This window comes from Nerophis lumbriciformis, linkage group LG04 (assembly GCF_033978685.3).
Source record: "Nerophis lumbriciformis linkage group LG04, RoL_Nlum_v2.1, whole genome shotgun sequence".
NCBI classification, from domain to species: domain Eukaryota; kingdom Metazoa; phylum Chordata; class Actinopteri; order Syngnathiformes; family Syngnathidae; genus Nerophis; species Nerophis lumbriciformis.
The window spans coordinates 39,763,023-39,785,487 of record NC_084551.2 but is presented as its reverse complement, the minus strand read 5'-3'; the positions used below and the strand labels follow the sequence as shown (position 1 = coordinate 39,785,487).

At 38.5% G+C, this 22,465-nt stretch overlaps 1 protein-coding gene across 3 annotated transcripts in view; it reads left to right on the top strand.

Moving 5' to 3' along the window:
- The window catches only part of tmem245 (transmembrane protein 245), a 38,979-nt gene that overhangs the window by 10,539 nt on the left and 5,975 nt on the right, over nt 1-22,465 (top strand). The window contains exons 4-12 of one of the 3 annotated variants that reach the window (XM_061954829.1): nt 382-489; nt 570-773; nt 860-1,029; nt 8,810-8,833; nt 14,935-15,039; nt 15,116-15,198; nt 15,289-15,379; nt 17,541-17,639; nt 17,704-17,835. In XM_061954829.1, the coding sequence (XP_061810813.1) occupies nt 382-489; nt 570-773; nt 860-1,029; nt 8,810-8,833; nt 14,935-15,039; nt 15,116-15,198; nt 15,289-15,379; nt 17,541-17,639; nt 17,704-17,835 (1,016 nt within the window). The remainder of the gene's footprint in view (nt 1-381; nt 490-569; nt 774-859; nt 1,030-8,809; nt 8,834-14,934; nt 15,040-15,115; nt 15,199-15,288; nt 15,380-17,540; nt 17,640-17,703; nt 17,836-22,465) is intronic. The other 2 variants (XM_061954835.1, XM_061954844.1) reach the window with 2 other exon arrangements.

Genomic DNA, 22,465 nt, shown 5'->3' with positions numbered 1-22,465 from the left:
TGCGGCTGGCTTTGGGACAGCTTTTTTTAAAACAGCAGCTTCTTTCAATACACCGTCAGAGTGATGCTGACATTTCAGGTGGCTGATAAGGTTTGATGTGTTGAAGCGCAATGTTGTTTTCCATTCCTGCAGAAAGATTGCCAAACTTTTGGTGCAATCAGCACGCGAAAAGTCTTCCTCTGAATTAGTGAAGAAGTGTTGTATTGTGATTATTTGACACTATTAGAGAAGTATCAATTTAACCACCTATTTATCATTGTGTTTAAAACTGAAAGCTGTTATTGTGTGTTCATGAGTTATCTATATGAGACAGTCAAACTATTAGACACACCTCTCGGGATGATGGTTTTAAGTATTTGTGTCTTCATGACAACTCTTCAGGAGAGCTGTCGGGGCAGGTGCTGTCATTTGCTGCTAACACTTTTTACATGGCCATCTCCTGTGGTAAACGTCAGCCCAAATCGCAGCCCAGCAAAGTATGTGCTGCAGGTGAGCATTTTTTAGTTGCTTTTTGTTGTTTTAGACAGTATAGATGTATACCATCTTTGTGCTCCTGTTTGACCCCCAAGATGGTAAAGATTCAGTGGACCACGTTCCCGCTACCCCTGGCTTCCTTCAGGGCTCTCGACCAGTACCAACTGGCTTCTTCCAGAAAGAGAAGCCCTCCCACAAAGCCAGCGACATCTACTTCATCCTGCTAGTCTGGGCCATAGTCCTGGTCCAGGTATGGCTCAACCTCTGGATCCTACAGCTCCTTCCCATCCCTGTGGCTGGTAACATACACATACATCGGAAAGACATATTTTCTGGCATGCTTTCTGTACAAGGTGTATGTCTCACACCTGTGTTGATGCTTTAGTGTGGCTGATGAAGAAGCTGGTGGTTCATTTTGGCCTGAAAAGCTTTGCAGAGCGGACTCTGACCTCATGGTGGACGGTATTGGAGAGGTTCGGTCGGGAACGAGAGGAGGCTCTTCTGCCAGGTCCTATTAAAGGCTTGGCTCAGTTCTTACTGCGTATTGACACTAAGGTAAGACTAAAGACTTACAGTCCATTTAGCACAGGGATGGGTACTGAATTCAGTACTTTCATAGGCACTGACCAAATTCCGTTGGTACTACCGGGTATCGATTCATGTAAAATCAAACGGTGCCATATTTCGATACTTTTGTTGCATCCAACCTCATGTCCGGTTGCAGTTTAAACACCGGCTCACGTAAACAATTATTCAAGCCGCACTGAGTGCGGACCCAGCTAAACTCCCTTAATGTAATGTTGCATTTTTCAACACCAACAAAGCAAGTATGCTTGGTTGTAAACACTCCAATGTAAAGAAAGGATCCACTCTTGCAAAATGTGCTCGCTTGATGCTAATTTAAATTGGATTTGCTATAGATGGCATTAGCATTCACGATTTTACCTGGCGATTTCAACACCTCCAGATTTGATCATGAAAACTTCAACTAATATGAATGTTATAGTCAAACAGATGTTGTGTAATATATTAAATACTTTGTAGGGCGCAAGATACTATTAAAAATAAAATAAAAAGCAACATGACAACATACCATCACAGGGGTGGGCAATTAATTTTTACTGGGGGCCGCCTGAGCAACCCGAGCACTGCTGGAGGGCCACACCGACAATATTTCAATTAAATTTTGCTCAAATTATTTTTGATATACCGTAAGATAAATAATAATAATAATAATAATAATATTTTCATTTAACCTAACTTATCTTTATACAAAAGCAGATGGCTTTTGATGGTTTTATTTTTAACACTTTCTTACACAACACTTCCTGATGTATAATACAATGCAAAAATTTCAATTTCTGTCACTTTATCCTGCATCCTCTTTGTTGTGAATGTAGCACGCCTGTAAGGTGATTGGCGAAGAAGGAGGAAGCGTTGCTATTGCGGAAATGAGGAGTGAGGATAGACGTGCGTGTGGAAAGAACGAGATAAGTTGAGCTGTGTTAGTATAGGTTGCTCAATAAAAGTTTAAAAAGAGCGTCAGACTTGGTGTGCACTTCTTCTGGATGCTACAATTGGTGTCAGAAGTGGGATGAAATGCCTCCCAGTTCGCCTTGCAATCAAACCTGGGAGTCTTCATTGAGGGCGGAATTCCCCCATGCCAAGCAGCGCGCGCTGCACCTGTCGACGCTGCCTCTCTCCTTCCTCCCTCTCTCTCTCTCTTTGCGGCGAGCTCCTCACGTCCGGGATTCACAGACATCTGCAGTCGCTGCCGGCACCTTAAGTCCCCACTCAATGTCCTCCCCCTCCCGTTCAATCTTGTCAAAGTCGCCAGGAAACATCGTGGCACGTAGCAGGCTGAACACACAAGCAGCGCAGTATGCTCACACAAGCAGCGGCAGTATGCGCAAAGTTTTACTTCTGACACCAATTGTAGCGTCCAGAAAAAGTGGACACCAAGTCTGACGCTCTTTTTAAACTTTTATTGAGCAACCTATACTAACGCAGATCAACTTATCTCGTTCCTTCCACACGCAACGTCTATCTTCACTCCTCATTTCCGCAATTTAAGAACACAACATCAACTTCAGCAGGTCGTTACACTATATTCTTTAAACACAGCAACCTGTGTACCACAAATTAAGCACACGGCTTTATCTTTAATTTCTATAAAGAAACACTTGGCAGTCCATGTCTTGTTGAAAACACGGCATTCGTCATCAACTTTTCTCTTTTCAGTGTCTCGGGGAAAACCGGGCATCACTTGTCGCTGTGCACCTTCACTCACAGGTTACACACGGACATACGCCCATAAATAACACTTTTCAAAATAAAAGCAGCACAATTGTATTGCACACACGACATAGATGTTTTTTTTAATTTATTTTGTAATTTGTGATTGCGCTGTTCACATTCACTCACAATCGCGCACGAGCATACGTCCACATGGAAGTAATAAAAATAACGCTTTTCAAAACAAAAGCAGCACCGTTGTATTGCACACTCGAGATAGATACTTTTTAAAATTTATTTTGTAATTTATGATTGGCCTCACGCGGGCCGGACAGGGACGTACAAAGGGCCAGATGTGGCCCGCAGGCCGCAGAATGCCCAGGTCTGACCTATACAGTACTTCCATCTAATGTCTTGGAAGTGCAACTGCATTGTACATGTGACTCAAATGTTATAATAAAACAATATATAACAACTTGACAGCAGAGTTATCATAAACAGCTCATTTTTAAAATGTTATATAAAAAAATAAAATTGTATTATTAATCAATTAGCTTTTATTAATACAAAAGTAACAACAGTTGAGTACCGATATCGGTTCCCATGTACCAGGAATTGGTACCGTATCAGTTCAGATATGATCGGCACACATCACTATCAGTGTTAAATGGTAAATGGGTTACACTTGTATAGCGCTTTTCTACCTTCAAGGTACTCAAAGCGCTTTGACACTATTTCCACATTCACACATTCACACACTGATGGCGGGAGCTGCCATGCAAGGCGCTAACCATGACCCATCAGGAGCAAGGGTGAAGTGTCTTGCTCAAGGACAAAACGGACGTCATAAGTTGGTAGAAGGTGGGGATTGAACCAGGAACCCTCAGGTTGCTGGCACGGACACTCTCCAAACTGCGCCACGCCGTCCCCCGTGTTGGGGCTAGGAATTTTCAAAATGGGGTCCCAGGGTCCCATCAAGTCATAAAAATGGGGTCCCACGGTAAATATTTGGGGTCCCACTTTTTTGTAACCGTTTTGAAAACAAATGATAAATGTTCTTTATTGTGTTTTGGAAAAAGGTTGTCATAAACGTTACTTAATTCATTTAAAAAATAATACAAAAGAAAACAATTTTTTATGCATACAGTCATGGTCAAAAGTTTACATACACTTGTAAAGAACATAATGTCATGGCTGTCTTGAGTTTCCAATAATTTGTACAACTTTTATTTTTTTGTGATAGTGATTGGAGCACATACTTGTTGGTCACAAAAACATTCATGAAGTTTGGTTATTTAATGAATTTATTATGGGTTTACTGAAAATGTTACCAAATCTGCTGGGTCAAAAGTATACATACAGCAATGTTAATATTTGGTTACATGTCCCTTGGCAAGTTTCACTGCAATAAGGTGCTTTTGGTAGCCATCCACAAGCTTCTGGCAAGCTTCTGTTTGAATTTTTGACCACTCCTCTTGACAAAATTGGTGCAGTTCAGCTAAATGTGTTGGTTTTCTGACATGGACTTGTTTCTTCAGCATTGTCCACACGTTTAAGTCAGGACTTTGGGAAGGCCATTCTAAAACCTTAATTCTAACCTGATTTAGCCATTCCTTTACCACTTTTGACGTGCGTTTGGGGTCATTGTCCTGTTGGAACACTCAACTACACCCAAGACCCAACCTTTGGGTCTTGGGTTATTTCTAATCCTCCTTTTTCGTTGTCCCATTTAATCTCTGTAAAGCACCAGTTCCATTGGCAGCAAAACAGGCCCAGAGCATAATACTACCACCACGTTTGACGGTAGGATTGGTGCTCCTGGGATTAAAGGCCTCACCTTTTCTCCTCCAAACATATTGCTGGGTATTGTGGCTTAACAGCTCAATTTTTGTTTCATCAGACCACAGAACTTTCCTCCAGAAGGTCTTATCTTTGTCCATGTGATGTTCCAGTTCCAATGGAACTGGTGCTTTACAGAGAGTAGATGAGACAATGAAAAAGGAGGATTACCCCAAACACACGTCAAAAGTGGTAAAGGAATGGCTAAATCAGGCTAGTATTGAAGTTTTAAAATGGCCTTCCCAAAGTCCTGACTTAAACGTGTGGACAATGCTGAAGAAACAAGTCCATGTCAGAAAACCAACAAATGTAGCTGAACTGTACCAATTTTGTCAGGAGGATTGGTCACAAATTCAACCAGAAGCTTGCCAGAAGCTTGTGGATGGCTACCAAAAGCGCCTTATTGCAGTGAAACTTGCCAAGGGACATGTAACCAAATATTAACATTGCTGTATGTATACTTTTGACCCAGCAGATTTGGTCACATTTTCAGTAGATCCATAATAAATTCATAAAATAACCAAACTTCATGAATGTTTTTTGTGACCAACAAGTATGTGCTCCAATCACTCTATCACAAAAAAATAACAGTTGCAGAATTAATTGGAAACTCAAGACAGCCATGACATTATGTTCTTTACAAGTGTATGTAATCTTTTGACCACGACTGTATGTAAATGTATTCAGTTATAAACATTCGTTCACTTTCTTCTTTCCTTCATGGATCTAAACTTTACCGCTGCCGGTAGTTTTTTCTATATTTGTATTTAATAAGTTGTACCGTATTTTCCGCACCATAAGGCGCCCTGGGTTATAAGCCGCGCCTTCAATGAACGGCATATTTCAAAACTTTGTCCACCTATAAGCCGCCCCGTGTTGTAAGCCGCATCTAACTGCGCTAAAGGAATGTCAAAAAAACAGTCAAATAGGTCAGTCAAACTTTAATAATATATTAAAACCAGCGTGATGTGGGCGCGCATGGAATCGTATATCAACATGGACTTAAACTTAAACTTACCTTAACCACTCGCTCATCTTTTCTTCATCCATCCCTTCGAGTTAGCTTTTATGATGACGCCGGCTGGAAAGGTCTCTTTTGGCAAGGTCTTCCTTTTGAATATCACCATGGGTGGAAGTTTCTGGCCATTAGCATGGCAAGCTAGAACCACAGTGAAGGATGACTTCTCATTCCCTGTGGTGCGAATATTCACCGTACGTGCTCCCGTTGTATCCACAGTGCGGTTCACAGGAATATCAGTTGCTGTGAAATAGTAATCCGTGTGCGGATGGAGAGATTGCGTCTTTTCATGAACCGGATCCCTGTCGCTTAGTAGGAGCCATTTTGTGGTCTTTACAGATGTAAACACACAAAGGAAATGAAACGTACGGTAATATCCGCGCGCTTTTTCTTCTTCTACGCGGGCGTGTGGTTGCTTACAGTAGAAGAAGAAGCGCTTCCTGTTCTATGGGGGCGGGTGCTTACCTTGGCGGTTGCTTGCGTAGAAGAAGAAGCGCTTCCTGTTCTACCGGGAAAAAAGATGGCGGCTGTTTACCGTAGTTACGAGACCGAAACTTTATGAAAATGAATCTTAATATTAATCCATATATAAAGCGCACCGGGTTATAAGGCGCACTGTCAGCTTTTGAGAAAATGTGTGGTTTTTAGGTGCGCCTTATAGTGCGGAAAATACGGTAGGTGTATTTATTTCAGTATAAAAGTGTAAAAAGTTATTTGCTTCAGTCATGAAATGATAATAATCGTGTGCCAGGGCATACATACATTATTTATTTAACGCTTAAATCTCTAGAGTCTACATCCACTTCAGATCTATACGTCAATTCTAAGTTTGTTAGTTTTTTTTTATGTTGTTTTTTTCTTTGTTTGTTTTCTGCCTTTTTTGTCAAAGAAAAATGTTTTTTATGGCAAACACAAAAAATATGCAAAATCTTCCACAAAAAATATTTTTCGAAGTGGAATATTTGTTGTGAAGTAATTGGAACCTTGGATAGGTCAATAATTCATAAGAACATTGATTTTGATTCAATATTATGTTTTGAGCAATGACAGTTTTAAAGAAAAAAACAGCTTTGTTTTATTAGTCAACATTGCACCTTTTTCTAAATTACATTTCACCTTTAAGCTTTTTTATTCCACTTTTGTTATGTTTTTGTTTATTTTAATAGTATTTTTAGAACGTGCCGTGGGCCTTCAAAACATTAGCTGCGGGCCGCAAATGGCCTCCGGGCCATACTTTTGACACCCCTGCTATGGATAATAAAAAGATTAATCTGATAAGTCTATCGATAAAAAGCAGAGCCTGGCGACGCATGCGTGTTTATCATAACGCACAGTCAGCGACACTTGCTAACTTGTCAGCCACTTCTCTAAGAGACTCCTTTTGAACACTCCTCGCACATAAAAACAGTTATTAAGCAGTGGCACAAACATTCATGTCATTTCAAAACAGAAAGTGCAAGTTTGTCAGAGACATTTTAAAACAAGCTATAAGTGATGATGTCAATAAGATGACATATCAAAACAACACTAAATTAAAGTGCACTTTTTGTACAGAACGCCACTACAATGTTTTAAAACAAATAAAGTGCACTTTTGTGCATGATGTCACACAAGATATTTCAATAACTGTCAAATAAAAATTAGCTGCATAATAGAAAATTAAATAGTGTATGTCCTTCGCTATGTGGTAGGTTCCTGCGGACGTTATCTCCTTCTGTTGTTGACTATTTTTTTCATACGGTGTTGATGTGGAAATGGTTGAAGCTTGAAGCCAAACCACCGCCAGACGATGGACCCTTTGCTGTTTTTCTTAGGAATTAATTATTTTTCCTCCATTTTTTACCAGATTCGCACCTTCTCTCTCGTATTACCACTCGCACCGCTCCGCCTGCCACAGCTAACGTTAGCCATGCCGCTACTTCTCTGCTCGGCGAGAGCGTATGCCGTTGCACGTGTGACAGTATGTGACGTATGTAAGAAGGTGCGCTTGTTTTATGTCTCTGTGAGACGGAGAGACAAGAAAGAATGAGAAACACCTGTAGTGTAATGACCGCAGCTAAAAACAACTGCGTGACAACGTAAACCCGCGATATATCGAGTATATTCGATATATCGCCCAGCCCTACTACACTGTTTCCTTTATTCATTACCGTAGTTCCTCAAATATTTTTTTTAACTTACCTGCAGAGTGTATCAGTTGATTAATTTAAAGTCAATGTTGAAGTTAGGTTTTTATTTGTACAAATGCTTGTTCAACGTTGGAACTAGACACGCTGCTGTGAGTTTATTGTACAATGAAGAAATGTTACATCTGTGTTGCAACAAGAATTTGAATTTGTGACATCAGCACTTTTTATTTTGTCTTTTCATTCCAAGTCGTACTAAGTCAATACGTTATCGCTGAATCTATGCCAAGTATTTACTTATAAAATGCAGGTATTTATATATTTATTTAATTTGAACATCCATTTATTTTTAAAGTTTTTAATTCATATTTTCATTTATATTATCAACTCTAAACTATTATTTTTCATATTACATTTAACATACAACAAATAGTTTTACTTTTATTTTGTATCTTTAGTTTTAATATTATTTATTATTTTATGGTATGGTGTTCATATCATAGACATAGAGAAAGGGGGCTCTTCGTATTCCTTTTCGGACATGTTGTACTGTGCAAATATAATCAGGTGATGTTCTTTAATGGAACTTGGAACAAGTAAACTATACCAAACCATGCTACACAAACCATGCCACATTTTTTGGAAGAGTGCAGCCGAGGAATGGCTGCAACAGATGCAAGGCTGCATAGCTGTGCCGATGTTTGTTTTTATGGCATTTGTCAATCGTGTGATATGTTTCTGCAAGGATCTATAGGAGAGAAGTGTCCTATTGAAGTTATTTACCGTATTGGTTTTAAAATGTATGACCCGATGATAAATCGTGGCATGGCGTCTATTAGTGGGGAGGCCACTATTTGAGGATATACTGTAATCATAATTAGGACTTTAGATTGGCACTGGAGCACTTTACTGTTTAATGTCTAATTAAAAAAGAAGTACCAAAGTTTCACTTCCATGAAGTGGTTGCCAGGCAACACTTACTCCCCCTCACCACGCCCACACTTCCCTTTTACCGCCTGCCTCCTAACACAGGTGTTGCACGGGGTAAATGTGCTGACTGTTGCATAAATCTTTCCAATAACAATTTTCCCAATGTCTCTGTCTCTTCTATCCAAAGCTGTGGCATTGGCTTAACAAGCAGGTAATGTTTTAGTGATAAGAGAGAGAGTGTGTGTGTGTGTGTGTGTGTGTGCGTGTGCGTGTGCGTGTGCGTGTGCGTGTGCGTGTGTGTGTGTGTGCGAAAAAGAGAACACACACGCTTGGTTTGGCTTTAACCTATCCATCTCCTCCTTGTGCTGTCTACACCTTGTTTTGTTCCAGTTTAGTTTTTCCTCACAGGAACACTCCCATTGCTGCTTCTTTGTCCTCACTTGGCTTGCCTGTGTGTGACTTACTGTACGTACACTGCCATTCATTAGAGTGGCAGCAGAGGACAGTGTCTTTAGCGGACACAATTTCAGAAATGTTAGGGACTTTCCAATCAAGGTTTTATGCTGCCAACTCCAATACATCGTCCATGAGTGTGAATCGACCTATACCGATACCAATTACATGTATTAACTGTACATTTAAAAAGTAGTTATTGTGAGTGCTATTTACAGTTTAACAATATCAGCATGATTTTTAAATACTTCCTTATTCTCTTTTATTACATACAATTGTTTGATAAAATCAAAGTCAATAGTTCACAATAACTAAACATAAGTAAAAATGACTATCTGCTACTGATTAAAAACTTTGGTTTTACCCTCAAAATCCTCCTGTTAATTATTCCCTGAGGTTGTAAACATGAACAAAAACAACATAAAATGATTTTGAGAAAATAAAAATATCAATCTGATCACCCTCGTATAAATAATCAACTGATACTACCCCAACACCACCAATTTATAGTCAATCCTCCTGTTGCGTGCAGTGTACTGACTGTGACAATGCTGACACACCATCAGTTATTGTTTTATCAGAATCAGAATATTTTTTATTGCGATTGTTTGAGAACGGGTTCACAAACTAGGAATTTTTCTTGGTGCAATCGTGCAACATAAAATACATATAACACAGAATAGGTAATAAAACGAGCTGTAACTGAGCGATCAGATCTTGTTATTGTTCATGTGCCTGATGGCCGAGGGGAAAAAACTATTCAGGTGGCAGGAGGTGTGGGTCTGGATGGACCGTAGTCTTCTGCCTGAGGGGAGAGGAGAGAATAGTTTGTGTCCAGGGTAGGGATGTCCCGATCCAGGTTTTTGCACTTCCGATCCGATACCGATATTGTTTTTGCATTTCCGATCCGATACCGATACTGGCCTATCCGAGCATGTATTAAAGTTTAAAGTTATTTAGCCTACTTAGTTGTCAGAATCATGTTGAAAAAGGTTTTAGTACTCTTGATAACAACTAGCCAGCTGAATTAGGGGAGTTTGAATAATACACAATGGTTGGTAACAAGAAACTGACCTGTTTATTCAAGGATAAACACAAAATAGACAAAATTATACATGACAAACAGAAATGGCATCATTGAACTAAGGCTGGGCGATATGGCCTTTTTTTAATATTGCGATATTTTAAGGCCATATTGCGATACACAATATATATCTCGATATTTTGCCTTAGCCTTGAATGAACACTTGATGCGTATAATCACAGCAGTATGATGATTCTATGTGTTTTGATTGATTAATTGAGACTTTTATTAGTAGGTTGCACAGTGAAGTACATATTCCGTACAATTGACCACTAAATGGTAACACCCGAATAAGTTTTTCAACTTGTTTAAGTCGGGGTCCACTTAAATTGATTCATGATACCGATATATACTATCAGATATATACTATCATCATAATACAGTCATCACACAAGATAATCACATTGAATTATTTACATTATTTATAATCCGGGGTGTGGAGGGGGGCGCCGGATGTAAGTGTCAAAAAGACAGCCAAAAGAGTTTGATATGAGAATAAATCTAAAATTAAAATATAGGGTAGAAATGCACCCATTTGCAGGAAATGTAGTCTTGATTTTCTTTCAAGGCTTGCATGTCTACATTAAAACATTCTTCTTCATACTGCATTAATATATGCTACTTTTAAACTTTCATGCAGAGAAGGAAATCACAACTAAAAAAATCACTCATTTTTTCATACGGTGTTGATGTGGAAATTTTTGCCTCAGCATTTTGATGGTGTGGACGTGTGGCACCGAATGGAGATAAGCGTCTCGACAGAGGTCACAATATTTGAACAATGATGACGAAAACTGTTTTCTCTGTCGTGTCCGTGTGTCGAAAATTGTTATGCGCTTATTTTTTTATTTGATTTTGTGCGTGGCATAGATTTGCTATGCGCAGAGGACGCTTAAACAGTGCGCAATTGCACAGGCGAGCACCTTAGAGGGAGCGTTGCTCGCACGGCTGCGCTAGCATCACAGCTAACGTTAGCCATGCTGCTACCTCTCTGCTCGGGGAGGACGTATACGTATGTGACGTATGACGTGACGTATGTCGTGACAGTATGTGACGTGTGTAAGAAGGTGCACTTGCTGTCTGTGAGAGGGAGATACAGGAAAGAGTGAGAAGAGCCTGTCGTGTACTGCCAGCAGCTAAAAGCAACTGCGTGAGAATTCACAGACGTGTGGATGTGTTGAAGGTGTGCTGGAGAATGCGGAACGGAAATTACGGAGCAGCAGAAAAGTGGAATGTATTATTTAAATCAGTGCGTTGGAAAACACGGGCCGGAGTTTTTTTTTAAACTGGATCTGGATCGGCATTTTCCCATGCCTTGCTGATACGCAATTTTTGGCAAATATCGGCAGCCGATCCGATCCAAATATCGGATCGGGACATCCCTAGTCCAGGGTGAGAAGAGTCAGCTGTGATCCGACCCACACGCCTCCTGGTCCTGGAGGAGAACAGGTCCTGGAGGGATGGGAGCTTGCAGCCAATCACCTTCTCAGCAGCACGTACGATGCGCTGTTGTCGATGCTTATCCTGGTTGTGGTGCCAGGGAACCACACGGTGATGGAGGAGGTGAAGATGGACTCGATGATGGCTGAGTAAAGCTGCACCAGCATCTTGGTCGGCACCTTAAGTTTCCTCAGCTGCCGCAGGAAGTACATCCTCTGCTGGACCTTCTTGATGAGGGAGCTGATGGTTGGCTCCTACTTGAGGTCCTGGGTGATGGTGGTGCCTAAGAAACGGAAGGAGTCCACAATGGAGACGGGGATGGGAGAGTCAATCAGGGTGAGGGGGGATTGTGGGGCTGTGACTTTCCTGAAGTCCATGATCATCTCCACTGTTTACTGGGTGTTCAGCTCCAGGTCGTTGAGGCTGCACCAGGACGCCTGCCGGTCCACCTCTCTCCTGTAGGCGGACTCGTCGCCATCCGAGATGAGCCCGATGAGGGTAGTGTCGTCCGCAAACTTGAGCAGCTTTACAGACTGGTGACTGGAGGTGCAACAGTTTGTATACAGGGAGAAGAGCCAGGGGGAAAGTACACAGCCCTGAGGAGTACCAGTGTTCGTGGTTCGACCGTCCGAGACAATCTTCCCCAGCCGCACGTGCTGTCTTCGGTCTGTCAGGAAGTCATTGATCCAACTGCAGAGGGAGTCGGGCACGCTGAGTTGGTAGAGCTTGTCTTGTAGCAGTCCAGGGAGGATGGTGTTGAAGGCAGAGCTGAAGTCAACAAACAGGATCCTAGCGTAGGTTCCTGGGGAGTCCAGATGCTCCAGGATGAAGTGGAGGGCCAGGTTCACTGCATCATCCACAGACCTGTTGGCTCTGTAGGCGAACTGCAGTGGGTCCAGGAGGGGGGCGGTGATGTCCTTGAGGTGGGGCAGGACCAAGCGCTCAAAGGACTTCATGACCACAGACGTCAGCGCCACCGGCCTGTAGTCATTAAGTCCTGTGATCCGTGCTTTCTTGGGGACAGGGACGTTGGTGGAGGTCTTGAAGCAGGACGGCACGCGGCATAGCTCCAGAGAGGTGTTAAAAATGTCAGTGAAGACAGGGGCCCTTAGCCCTCTCCAAACGGCCGCAGAATGTATTATCCTCTCTCTAACTCTTATTAATCTACCTCTAAAGTTCATGTTAATATCTGCTTCACTTACACTTCCATCTACACTTCTTAAACTTTACCTAGCACTTATTTCTTCTGTTGTTTCAAGCTAGCTTAGATATTAGCATGCCTGCTTCTGACTTTCTCTCTGTGTGTAACATTGTTAGCCTCGTTCTCCAGTGATAGCAATACTTAAGATACTGAAAAATGCAGTTTGCTGTAATGGAAGTGATTATTATTAGTTTAGGAACAGCTCCACACTTATAGAGCGTGGACACACATGATTAGCTGCGGTCGGAGAGGATCGGCATTAAAGAAATATACCTAAATTGATAAATATCCAGAGGTTATCGAAAGTAAGGAATTGGCCCATATTTAATAGCAATTTAAATACAATTATTAAATACAATTATATTAGCCAGGAATTGTATATAATCCATCGTCCAATATTATATTTGTTCACCAAAAAATAAATACACACAAATCATTTAAAAACATATATTGGCCTTGATATTATTTACACATTTGACTATTAATAAAAATCACATTAGCCAGGTAGTTTTTGTAATTAAAACAAATTGTAGACTGTGTGTAACCCAAAATATTAATACATACAAATAAATGTGTTGGCCTTTGTAGTATTTATATATTTGGAAATGTATTATGCTTGAAATGTATTACGCTTAGTCTAGAAAAGCCCTATTTAAAGCTATTATTATTTATATTATTTAATTGTTATTATTATTATTTATTTTATTTATATTATTATTATTCATATTATTGTAGTAATAAGCATAATACAATTAGATTATATGTGTGTGTGTATATATATATGTGTGTATATATACACGCGTATACATATATATGTGTATGTATATATATTTATATATGTGTGTGTGTATATATATATATGTGTGAAAAAAAATGTGTGTATATACATATATATATGTATATACATATATATTTGTATATACATTATATGTATATACATTAAATGTATGTATAAATGTATATACATTATATATGTATAGGTATACGCCAAAATCATCACGCATTTATTCAGTTCTAAAGCATTGTAATAGACTGATCCCGTGACCTAACTGTGTGTGCCTTTTTTTCTGTAGGGATTTGTTAAAGACAAAGTTTATGTTCCACCGTTACTAGCAAATATCGATGACATGAAATATCAACTAACAGTAGCAATCAACACGGTGGATCGCGACATCTTGGGGCGTGTTTGGGAGGAATTCTCATAATTTTGATGTTGTCCGTGCTGCCGGGGCTGGCCATATTGAGCACTTGGACAGCATAAAATAATTACTCGAAGTTATGTACAACACATGTGTTCAAGCAAGGTTTTCTATTGTTTTTAATTTTTGAAATATCGACTGATAATTTTGGCGTATTATTTTCGATCAGGCTGTATTTGTCTATTTTACTTATTTATCTAAACTTATAATGGATGGATTTTAGTTTGCATTTAGAAAATTAAAAACGGCCTCTGAATCCTTTCACGTTTCTGTATTTGCCCCACGGTGGGAAAAAGTTTGCACACTTCTAAACTAAAAAAATTACTACATAAGTGTATGTGGCTTTTTCTTTGGCTTTTTTTGTAATGCCATCATAGAAGGGCACCAGTGAAATGTGTAATGAATGATAACCATCAAAACAGGAATTGTACTTTCTGTTACCAAGCAGCAGTGGAGCAATGAAAATTGTGTTTTTTTCTCTGGCATGGTTGCTCAGTACACCAATGCTGCCGTGACAGTGAGTCAACATCAATAATACAAAAAGATCAACAGGATTTGAGGATATTATTTCAAAGTTGTTAAGACGGTAACAGTTCGACCATGGAACGGATTATTTAGTTCTAGTATGTATGTCCTATGTGATGAATGGTTGGTTGGTAATTTTAGGGTGTATAAACTAAACGTAGATTAAAATGGACCAAAAATGTATACACCACTTGACTTTGTATCTTGCATGTCTTCATGCCAAAGCACAAGGATGTGTGTGTTTGTGTGTGTGTTTTTGCTTTAAGATCTGAAGGCAGTGAATTGAGGATTCTTTTTTCAGCTTCACCGCATTAGCTGGGCATTGCTTTGTCCTAGTGTATTTGTTTTCAACCCTCACCTGACCTGCCTCACGCTCCTCCCTGTCCCCTCCTTCTGTGTCCTCCATGCAGATGGTGGTGTGGTTGGAGCGCTCCCTTGACAAAATCATCAGCATCTTCATCATCATCGTCCTGGTCACAGGGACCCTCCTGATGGCGCTGCTGCTCACCGCCATGGTATGTGTTCCTTGTGTCCCGTGTTCCTTCCATCCCCGCTTCATGCGTGACCTTGCCTCGCTCGGGGTGGTTGCAGGTTCATCACGAGAGCGTTCACATCATCGAGGTGACCAGTAATCTTATCAACGAGACAGTCTCCAACCACCCAGAATGGGCAAAGTAGGTCTGCCATCCTGTTATTCCTGATCATCTCATACACCTGTCAGCTACATGCTGTTGACGCCTCAATGTCATCCTCATTCTCTCCAGCTTGCTTCCAGAAGCTCGTGTGGTCCAGAAGGCCATGAATTCCGCTGTCACTAACGTCTATGAGCACGGGAGAGAATGGATAACGCAAAAAGTTGGCATTGCATTTTTATTTATTTTTTGTTGTTGTGTGTGATACAAAAACTCATGCTATTTTGTGTCAAATGTGTAACTACAGTGGTTCCTCAACTTACAGTTACAGTACCTTAACTTATGAGTATTTTGAGTTACAAGCGGCCTCTTGGCTTTTTGTAATGCTTTAATTTGCAAGCATAAATTGAGTTATGAGTTACTGTATGTTAAAAAGCAACTTTTTATTAGTATTGTGTTACGGCATGGCGTAGTGGGTAGAGCAACCGTGCCAGGAACCTGAGGGTTGCAGGTTCGCTCCCCGCCTCTTACCATCCAAAAAATCACTGCCGTTGTGTCCTTGGGAAGGACACTTCACCCTTTGCCCCCGGTGCCACTCACACCGGTGAATTGAATGATGAATGATAGGTGGTGGTCGGAGGGGCCGTTGGCGCAAATTGCAGCCACGCTTCCGTCAGTCTACCCCAGGGCAGCTGTGGCTATGAAAGTAGCTTACCACCACCAGGTATGAATGATTGATGGGTTCTACATGTAAAGCGACTTTGGGTACTTAGAAAAGCGCTATATAAATCTCAGTTATTATTATTATTATTATTATTACATTGGAACACTTTAAGGTTTAATAATAAGTGTATATAATTATTTAATTTTTTTGTTGGTTTTTAAGCATTTATTAGAACGTATATATTGGAACTTTATGGTAATAATAATTCAGTATTTATTTTTTATTCATTTTCTCTCTATAAGTATTCGATACAACTGAGTTTTTGGATCTTTCCACATTGTTTTTTTATAATAATAATAATGCTGATGATTCTTATTCAATTTTTGTTTATTGTGAAATAAATATATGAAAACGTTTAAGTATTTGATAAAACTGATTTATTAGACCTTGTTTTTTTTTTATTTGTATTTATTTTTTTCATGTACCGGTACTATATTATAATGATGGTGATTATTATTTAATAACTGTTTTTTTTTTTTCAGTTCAAGCATTAGACAATCTTTAGACATAGTTTTTATTTAACTAATAATTATACTGATGATGATTATAATATATATTTTTTAATTATTTCCCTGTTTTATAGTCTAATAGAACTGATATAGACTGATGGAACTTGTTTTTTGTTTTGTTTTTTTTAGGTAATTATTATAGTTAGTTGTTATGATTATACTAAATAATAACAAATGTTATTAATGATTTTTTCTGAGTTTAGTCATTTAATACAAGTGAGATATTGGACATTGTTACCGTCCCATTAAAAGCATATTCAACTGGTACCTTGGTTAACGTTGGGAATGCATTCCAGAAGTGACGTTGTTAGCCAAAATGTACTTAAACCAAAGCATGTTTTCCAATAGGAAACAAATAATTTGTTCCACACCAAAACTTGGCAAGTCAAAACACTTGAATAATAGAACCATTACAACCTACCATGCAGAAAACAATGGCAAATAACTAGAAATGGCTACAATGAAAAATATGACAAATACTGTAAATATTTAACATCAATTAGTCCTTCATTAGACACTCTTGTAGCGAAACGCTGTGTGGAGGAGTGGAGAGTAGAAATTTAGCCACAGCAAAAAAACAACTTAACATCTTCAATCGTTTTTGGTCTCTGTTTTGTCAACATCTTCACATTAGCGTCCTTGACTTGTTCTTTGCCAGGATAATACTTATTGTTGATGCCGACTTCCTCCACATCCTAGTGAGATCAGCCACTCAAACGCTAACTTTTGCGATTATTTTTCATTTTGGAATTTGACCGTAGTTCTCACCCTCTCTGTCAAATTACGACACCTTTGTTCCCATGGCTTGTTATTTAGCAGTCACACGTAGAGTTAGTACAGTGATAGCTTCTTGCTTTTATTTTACCCGATTTGATGCTGGGCGTGTGATTTAAGATGGCTGAATAAACAAGTGTTTATATTAACGCACAAATGTAAAATACAACAGTTGAATACGTGCAATTTTTCATGCTAACAGAAAAATGTAACTTCAATTTTTTGGTGAAAATGTTTATCTTTAACCAAACATAACTTTAACTAGGACCGAGGTACAATTGTTGATCTAAATGTTTTTTGAAAGAAAAAAAAAGTGACTTTGATGAGCCCATCCACTATCATTATTGCAATTAATCATCATGTGTGTTTGTGTGCAGCTCCACAAGATGTTGGGAGAAAAGGGAAACCACACAGCAGTCATCGAGAAGCAAGTTTTAGAACTGTGGGACAGACTCTACCAGTCCTGGTTTGTCAAGGTAGCAGAATGAAAGCAGAGGGTGTTTCTTGTATCACTTCAAATATGACCCTATTGCTTTTTAGAACGTGACCCACTCTGGACGCCCTCGTGGTCATAAGATGAATCCCCAAAGACAAAACAGCTGGTTGGGAGACATCCTGGACTGGAAGGACATTGCCTCTTTTCTGCAGGAGAATATTGACACTCTTTGGTCTGTAAGTTATTTTTAACAATACTTTTTTTTAAGTAGGCCTAAAGGTACAAGCAATGAAAAGTTTCAAATTTGCATCTCATTGCACATAACTGTTGTGCGTTCAAGGACCCTCGATTAAATTTTGAAACATGGGCATCACTTGTTTTTAAAGATGGGGGAGACTTAATTCACTAATGCACTAATAATAGTATTAGGGATGTCCGATAATATCGGACTGCCGATAATATCGGACTGCCGATATTATCGGCCGATAAATGCTTTAAAATGTAATATCGGAAATTATCGGTATCGGTTTCAAAATTATCGGTATCGGTTTCAAAAAGTAAAATTTAGGACATTTTAAAACGCCGCTGTGTACATGGACGTAGGGAGAAATACAGAGCGTGAATCAAACCTTAAAGGCACTGCCTTTGCGTGCCGGCCCAGTCACATAATATCTACGGCTTTTCACACACACAAGTGGATGTAACGCATACTTGGTCAACAGCCATACAGGTCACACTGAGGGTGGCCGTATAAACAACATTAACACTGTTACAGATATGCGCCACACTGTGAACCCACACCAAACAAGAATGACAAACACATTTCGGGAGAACATCCGCACCGTAACACAACATAAACACAACAGAACAAATACCCAGAACCCTTGCAGCACTAACTCTTTCGGGATGCTACAACATACACCCCCCGCTACAGCTAACCCGCCCCCCCAACCCCGCACACCAATAATGCACTATGTTACTTCAATAATAAATATGGCAGTGCCATGTTGGCATTTTTTTCCATAACTTGAGTTGATTTATTTTGGAAAACCTTGTTACATTGTTTAATGCATCCAGCGGGGCATCACAACAAAATTAGGCATAATAATGTGTTAATTCCACGACTGTATATATCGCTATCGGTTGATATCGGTATCGGTAATTAAGAGTTGGACAATATCGGAATACCGGACATCGGCAAAAAAGCCATTATCGGACATCTCAAAATAGTATAACCATAATAATAATGACACATTTTTATGATTCATAAAATTCACTGATGATAATTATGTGTGTGTCTCTGAAGTACCGGTAAATGGAAATTTTACAGATTTATAATCATATTTGAGTGACAGGTTGTATGATTATTTAAGTACACATTGTGGCCAGTTAATATTGAATGTTTTAGCTTTTTATGTGGAAAAAAACAATTTTTTTTTATCCAAAACAAAACCAAATGATTTATGGGGGTTTATCTAGATATGTTGTAGATATGTTAATCACACCTAATTAAGGTTTTTACGCGTTTTAAAAAGAGGTTTTCATTAAATAATGCGTTTTTAGTGCATGTAAACATAGCAAGTGTGTGTGTCTGAGGCGGTGACGTTGGGTTTAGGGTGGCATGGGCAGAGGTGGGCAGTAACGCGCTACATTTACTCCGTTACATCTACTTGAGTAACTTTTGGGATAAATTGTACTTCTAAGAGTAGTTTTAATGCAACATACTTTTACTTTTACTTGAGTATATTTATAGAGAAGAAAGGAGGAACTCTCCTCCATTTGAAAACGTGGACGTTATAATCACTACTGTCTGATTCCAATCAATGCAACTCATCAGAATCAGGTAATACACCAACTTATATTCTTGTCTTCATGAAAGAAAGGAATCTATACGTTAAACATGCATGTATATTCATTAAAACACCTTTAACATGTGAACAAAAACGGCAAAATAAATAAATATAAATTATATACTGTATATATATATATATGTATGTATATATATACTGTATATATATATATATATATATATATATATATATATATATATATATATATATATGTGTGTGTGTGTGTGTGTGTGTGTGTGTGTGTGTGTGTGTGTGTGTGTGTGTGTGTGTGTGTGTATGTATGTATGTATGTATGTATATATATATATATTAGGGCTGAAACGACGCGTCGACATAGTCGACGTCATCGGTTACGTAAATACGTCGAGGACGTTTTTGTTCGTCGACGCGTCGCATATTTACGTCACACTACCGTCATGGCGGAGCGCAAAGCAGACGATGCGAGCGGTGCGAGCGAGGGGAAAAAAGCACGCCAAAAGTCGTCAAAAGTGTGGGAGTATTTCAATAAACGGCCTAAGAAGAAACGCTACTTTTACTCCGCTACTTTTATCTACATTCAGCTCGCTACTCGCTACTAATTTTTATCGATCTGTTAATGCACGCTTTGTTTGTTTTGGTCTGTCAGACAGACCTTCAAAGTGCCTGCCTTACTGGTGACGTTTCACTTCGTTCCACCAATCAGATGCAGTCACTGGTGACGTTGGACCAATCAAACAGAGCCAGGGGTCACATGACCTGACTGGCTCCGAGCTAACTTAGGGTGTTACCATTTAGTGGTCAATTGTACGGAATATGCACTGTACTGTGCAATCTACTAATAAAAGTTCCAATCAATCAATCAAAAGTGTGATGGAAAAAAGACCCTTTTTTTATTTCAACCGTAAAGACTGACTGCACAGTTCCTGTCTTCACAATAAAAGTCCCGCTCCATCGCGCTTGCGCTTTCAAAATAAGAGTCTCCGAAAGCCAGCGCAAACAAGCTAGCAAGCTACGGAGTTTGCCGCCAATGTATTTATTGTAAAGGGTATAAAAACGAATATGGAAGGTGGACAAATAAGATGCCAAATAACAACCACTTTCATGTGGTATTAGACAGAAAGGAGGAACTTTTTTTCTCCTCCATTTGAAAACGTGGACGTTACCAGCACTGCTTCCTGATTACAATCAATGCAAGTCATCAGAATCAGGTAATACACCAACTTATATTCTTGTCTTCATGAAAGAAAGGAATCTATATGTTAAACATGCATGTATAATTATTAAAACACCTTTAACATGTAAACAAAAACGGCAAAATAAATAAATATAAATTATATACTGTATATATCAATGTATGTATATATATATATATATATATATATATGTGTGTGTGTGTGTGTGTGTATATATATATATATATATATATATATATATATATATATATATATATATATATATATATATATATATATATATGATATGTGTGTGTATGTTACTCAGTACTTGAGTAGTTTTTTTCACAACATACTTTTTACTTTTACTCAAGTAAATATTTGGGTGACTCCTCCTTACTTTTACTTGAGTAATAAATCTCTAAAGTAACAGTACTCTTACTTGAGTACAATTTCTGGCTACTCTACCCACCTCTGCTAATAATGTTGTTGTATGCACACTGTGTCGAGCGGAAATGGCCTATCATAGCAGCACAACGGCAGCGTTCTTGCCATCACCATCAACTAGTCAATCGTCCGCGTGAGTATACGTTGTCATCATTACACAAAAACATGAATGTGTCATTTGTATCTGCGTTGTAAATTCATAAACTAAAGCACCGTTTCGCTCTGAGAGGAGCGTTTGGCGTGCCTGTTCAGTGTTTACAAAGACGCGCTCCTCTTTAACGCTAACGTTAATTAGTTGTGCAAATACCTTTTACAACATTAACAATTACGTATACTATGTACAAACGAACAATTAACTTTCACTTTAATCATACTATCATTGTTGTGTTATTAAGCAAAATAAGCAAAAGTTTTACTTTTGTTGAAATGTTTACACTGTTGTTACAGAATATTTCGTTTTGCACTTTTTTGTATTGGATGTTTATCTTTATTTTTGCACATTTTAGCAAATAAGCAATACTTTTACTTTTGTTGAAATGTTTACACTGTTGTTACAGAATATTTCCGTTTTGCACTTTTTTGAATTGGATGTTTATCTTTATTTTTGCACATTTTAAAGCAAAATAAGCAATACTTTTACTTTTGAAATGCTTATACTATTGCAGAATATTAAGATTTGCACTGGATGTTTACTTTTATATTTGCACATTAAAAGCAAATAAGCTACTTTTAATTTTGTTAAATGTTTACATTGTTACAGAATATTTTGTCATGTTGTTGTCAATGTTGACTGAGTGGCCATACTTTTTTTTTTGTAAATAAAAGCCATGCCTTTTGAAAAAACTGGCCTACATTTATTTTTTCATCTTCATTTTAAATAAAAAAAATAATCGGTAAAAGGAAAAATAATCTATAGATTAATCGAAAAAATAATCTATAGATTAACCGATTAATCGAAAAAATAATCTATAGATTAATCGATAGAAAAATAATCGTTAGCTGCAGCCTTAATATATATATATATATATATATATATATATATATATATATACGTATATACGTATATATGTGTGTGTGTGTGTGTGTGTGTGTCTATATATACCGGTATACATGTGTGTGTGTATATATATATATATATATATATATATATATATATATATATATATGTCTTAATAAGGTTATCCAAAAAATAGTGCTCGATACCGTAGTAGAGCGCAATATATGTATGTGTGGGGAAAAAAATCACAAGACTATTTCATCTCTACAGGCCTGTTTCATGAGGGGGGTACCCTCAATCGTCAGGAGATTGACGATTGAGGGTACCCCCCTCATGAAACAGGCCTGTAGAGATGAAATAGTCTTGTGATTTTTTTCCCCACACATACATATATATATATATATATGATATGTATGTATAT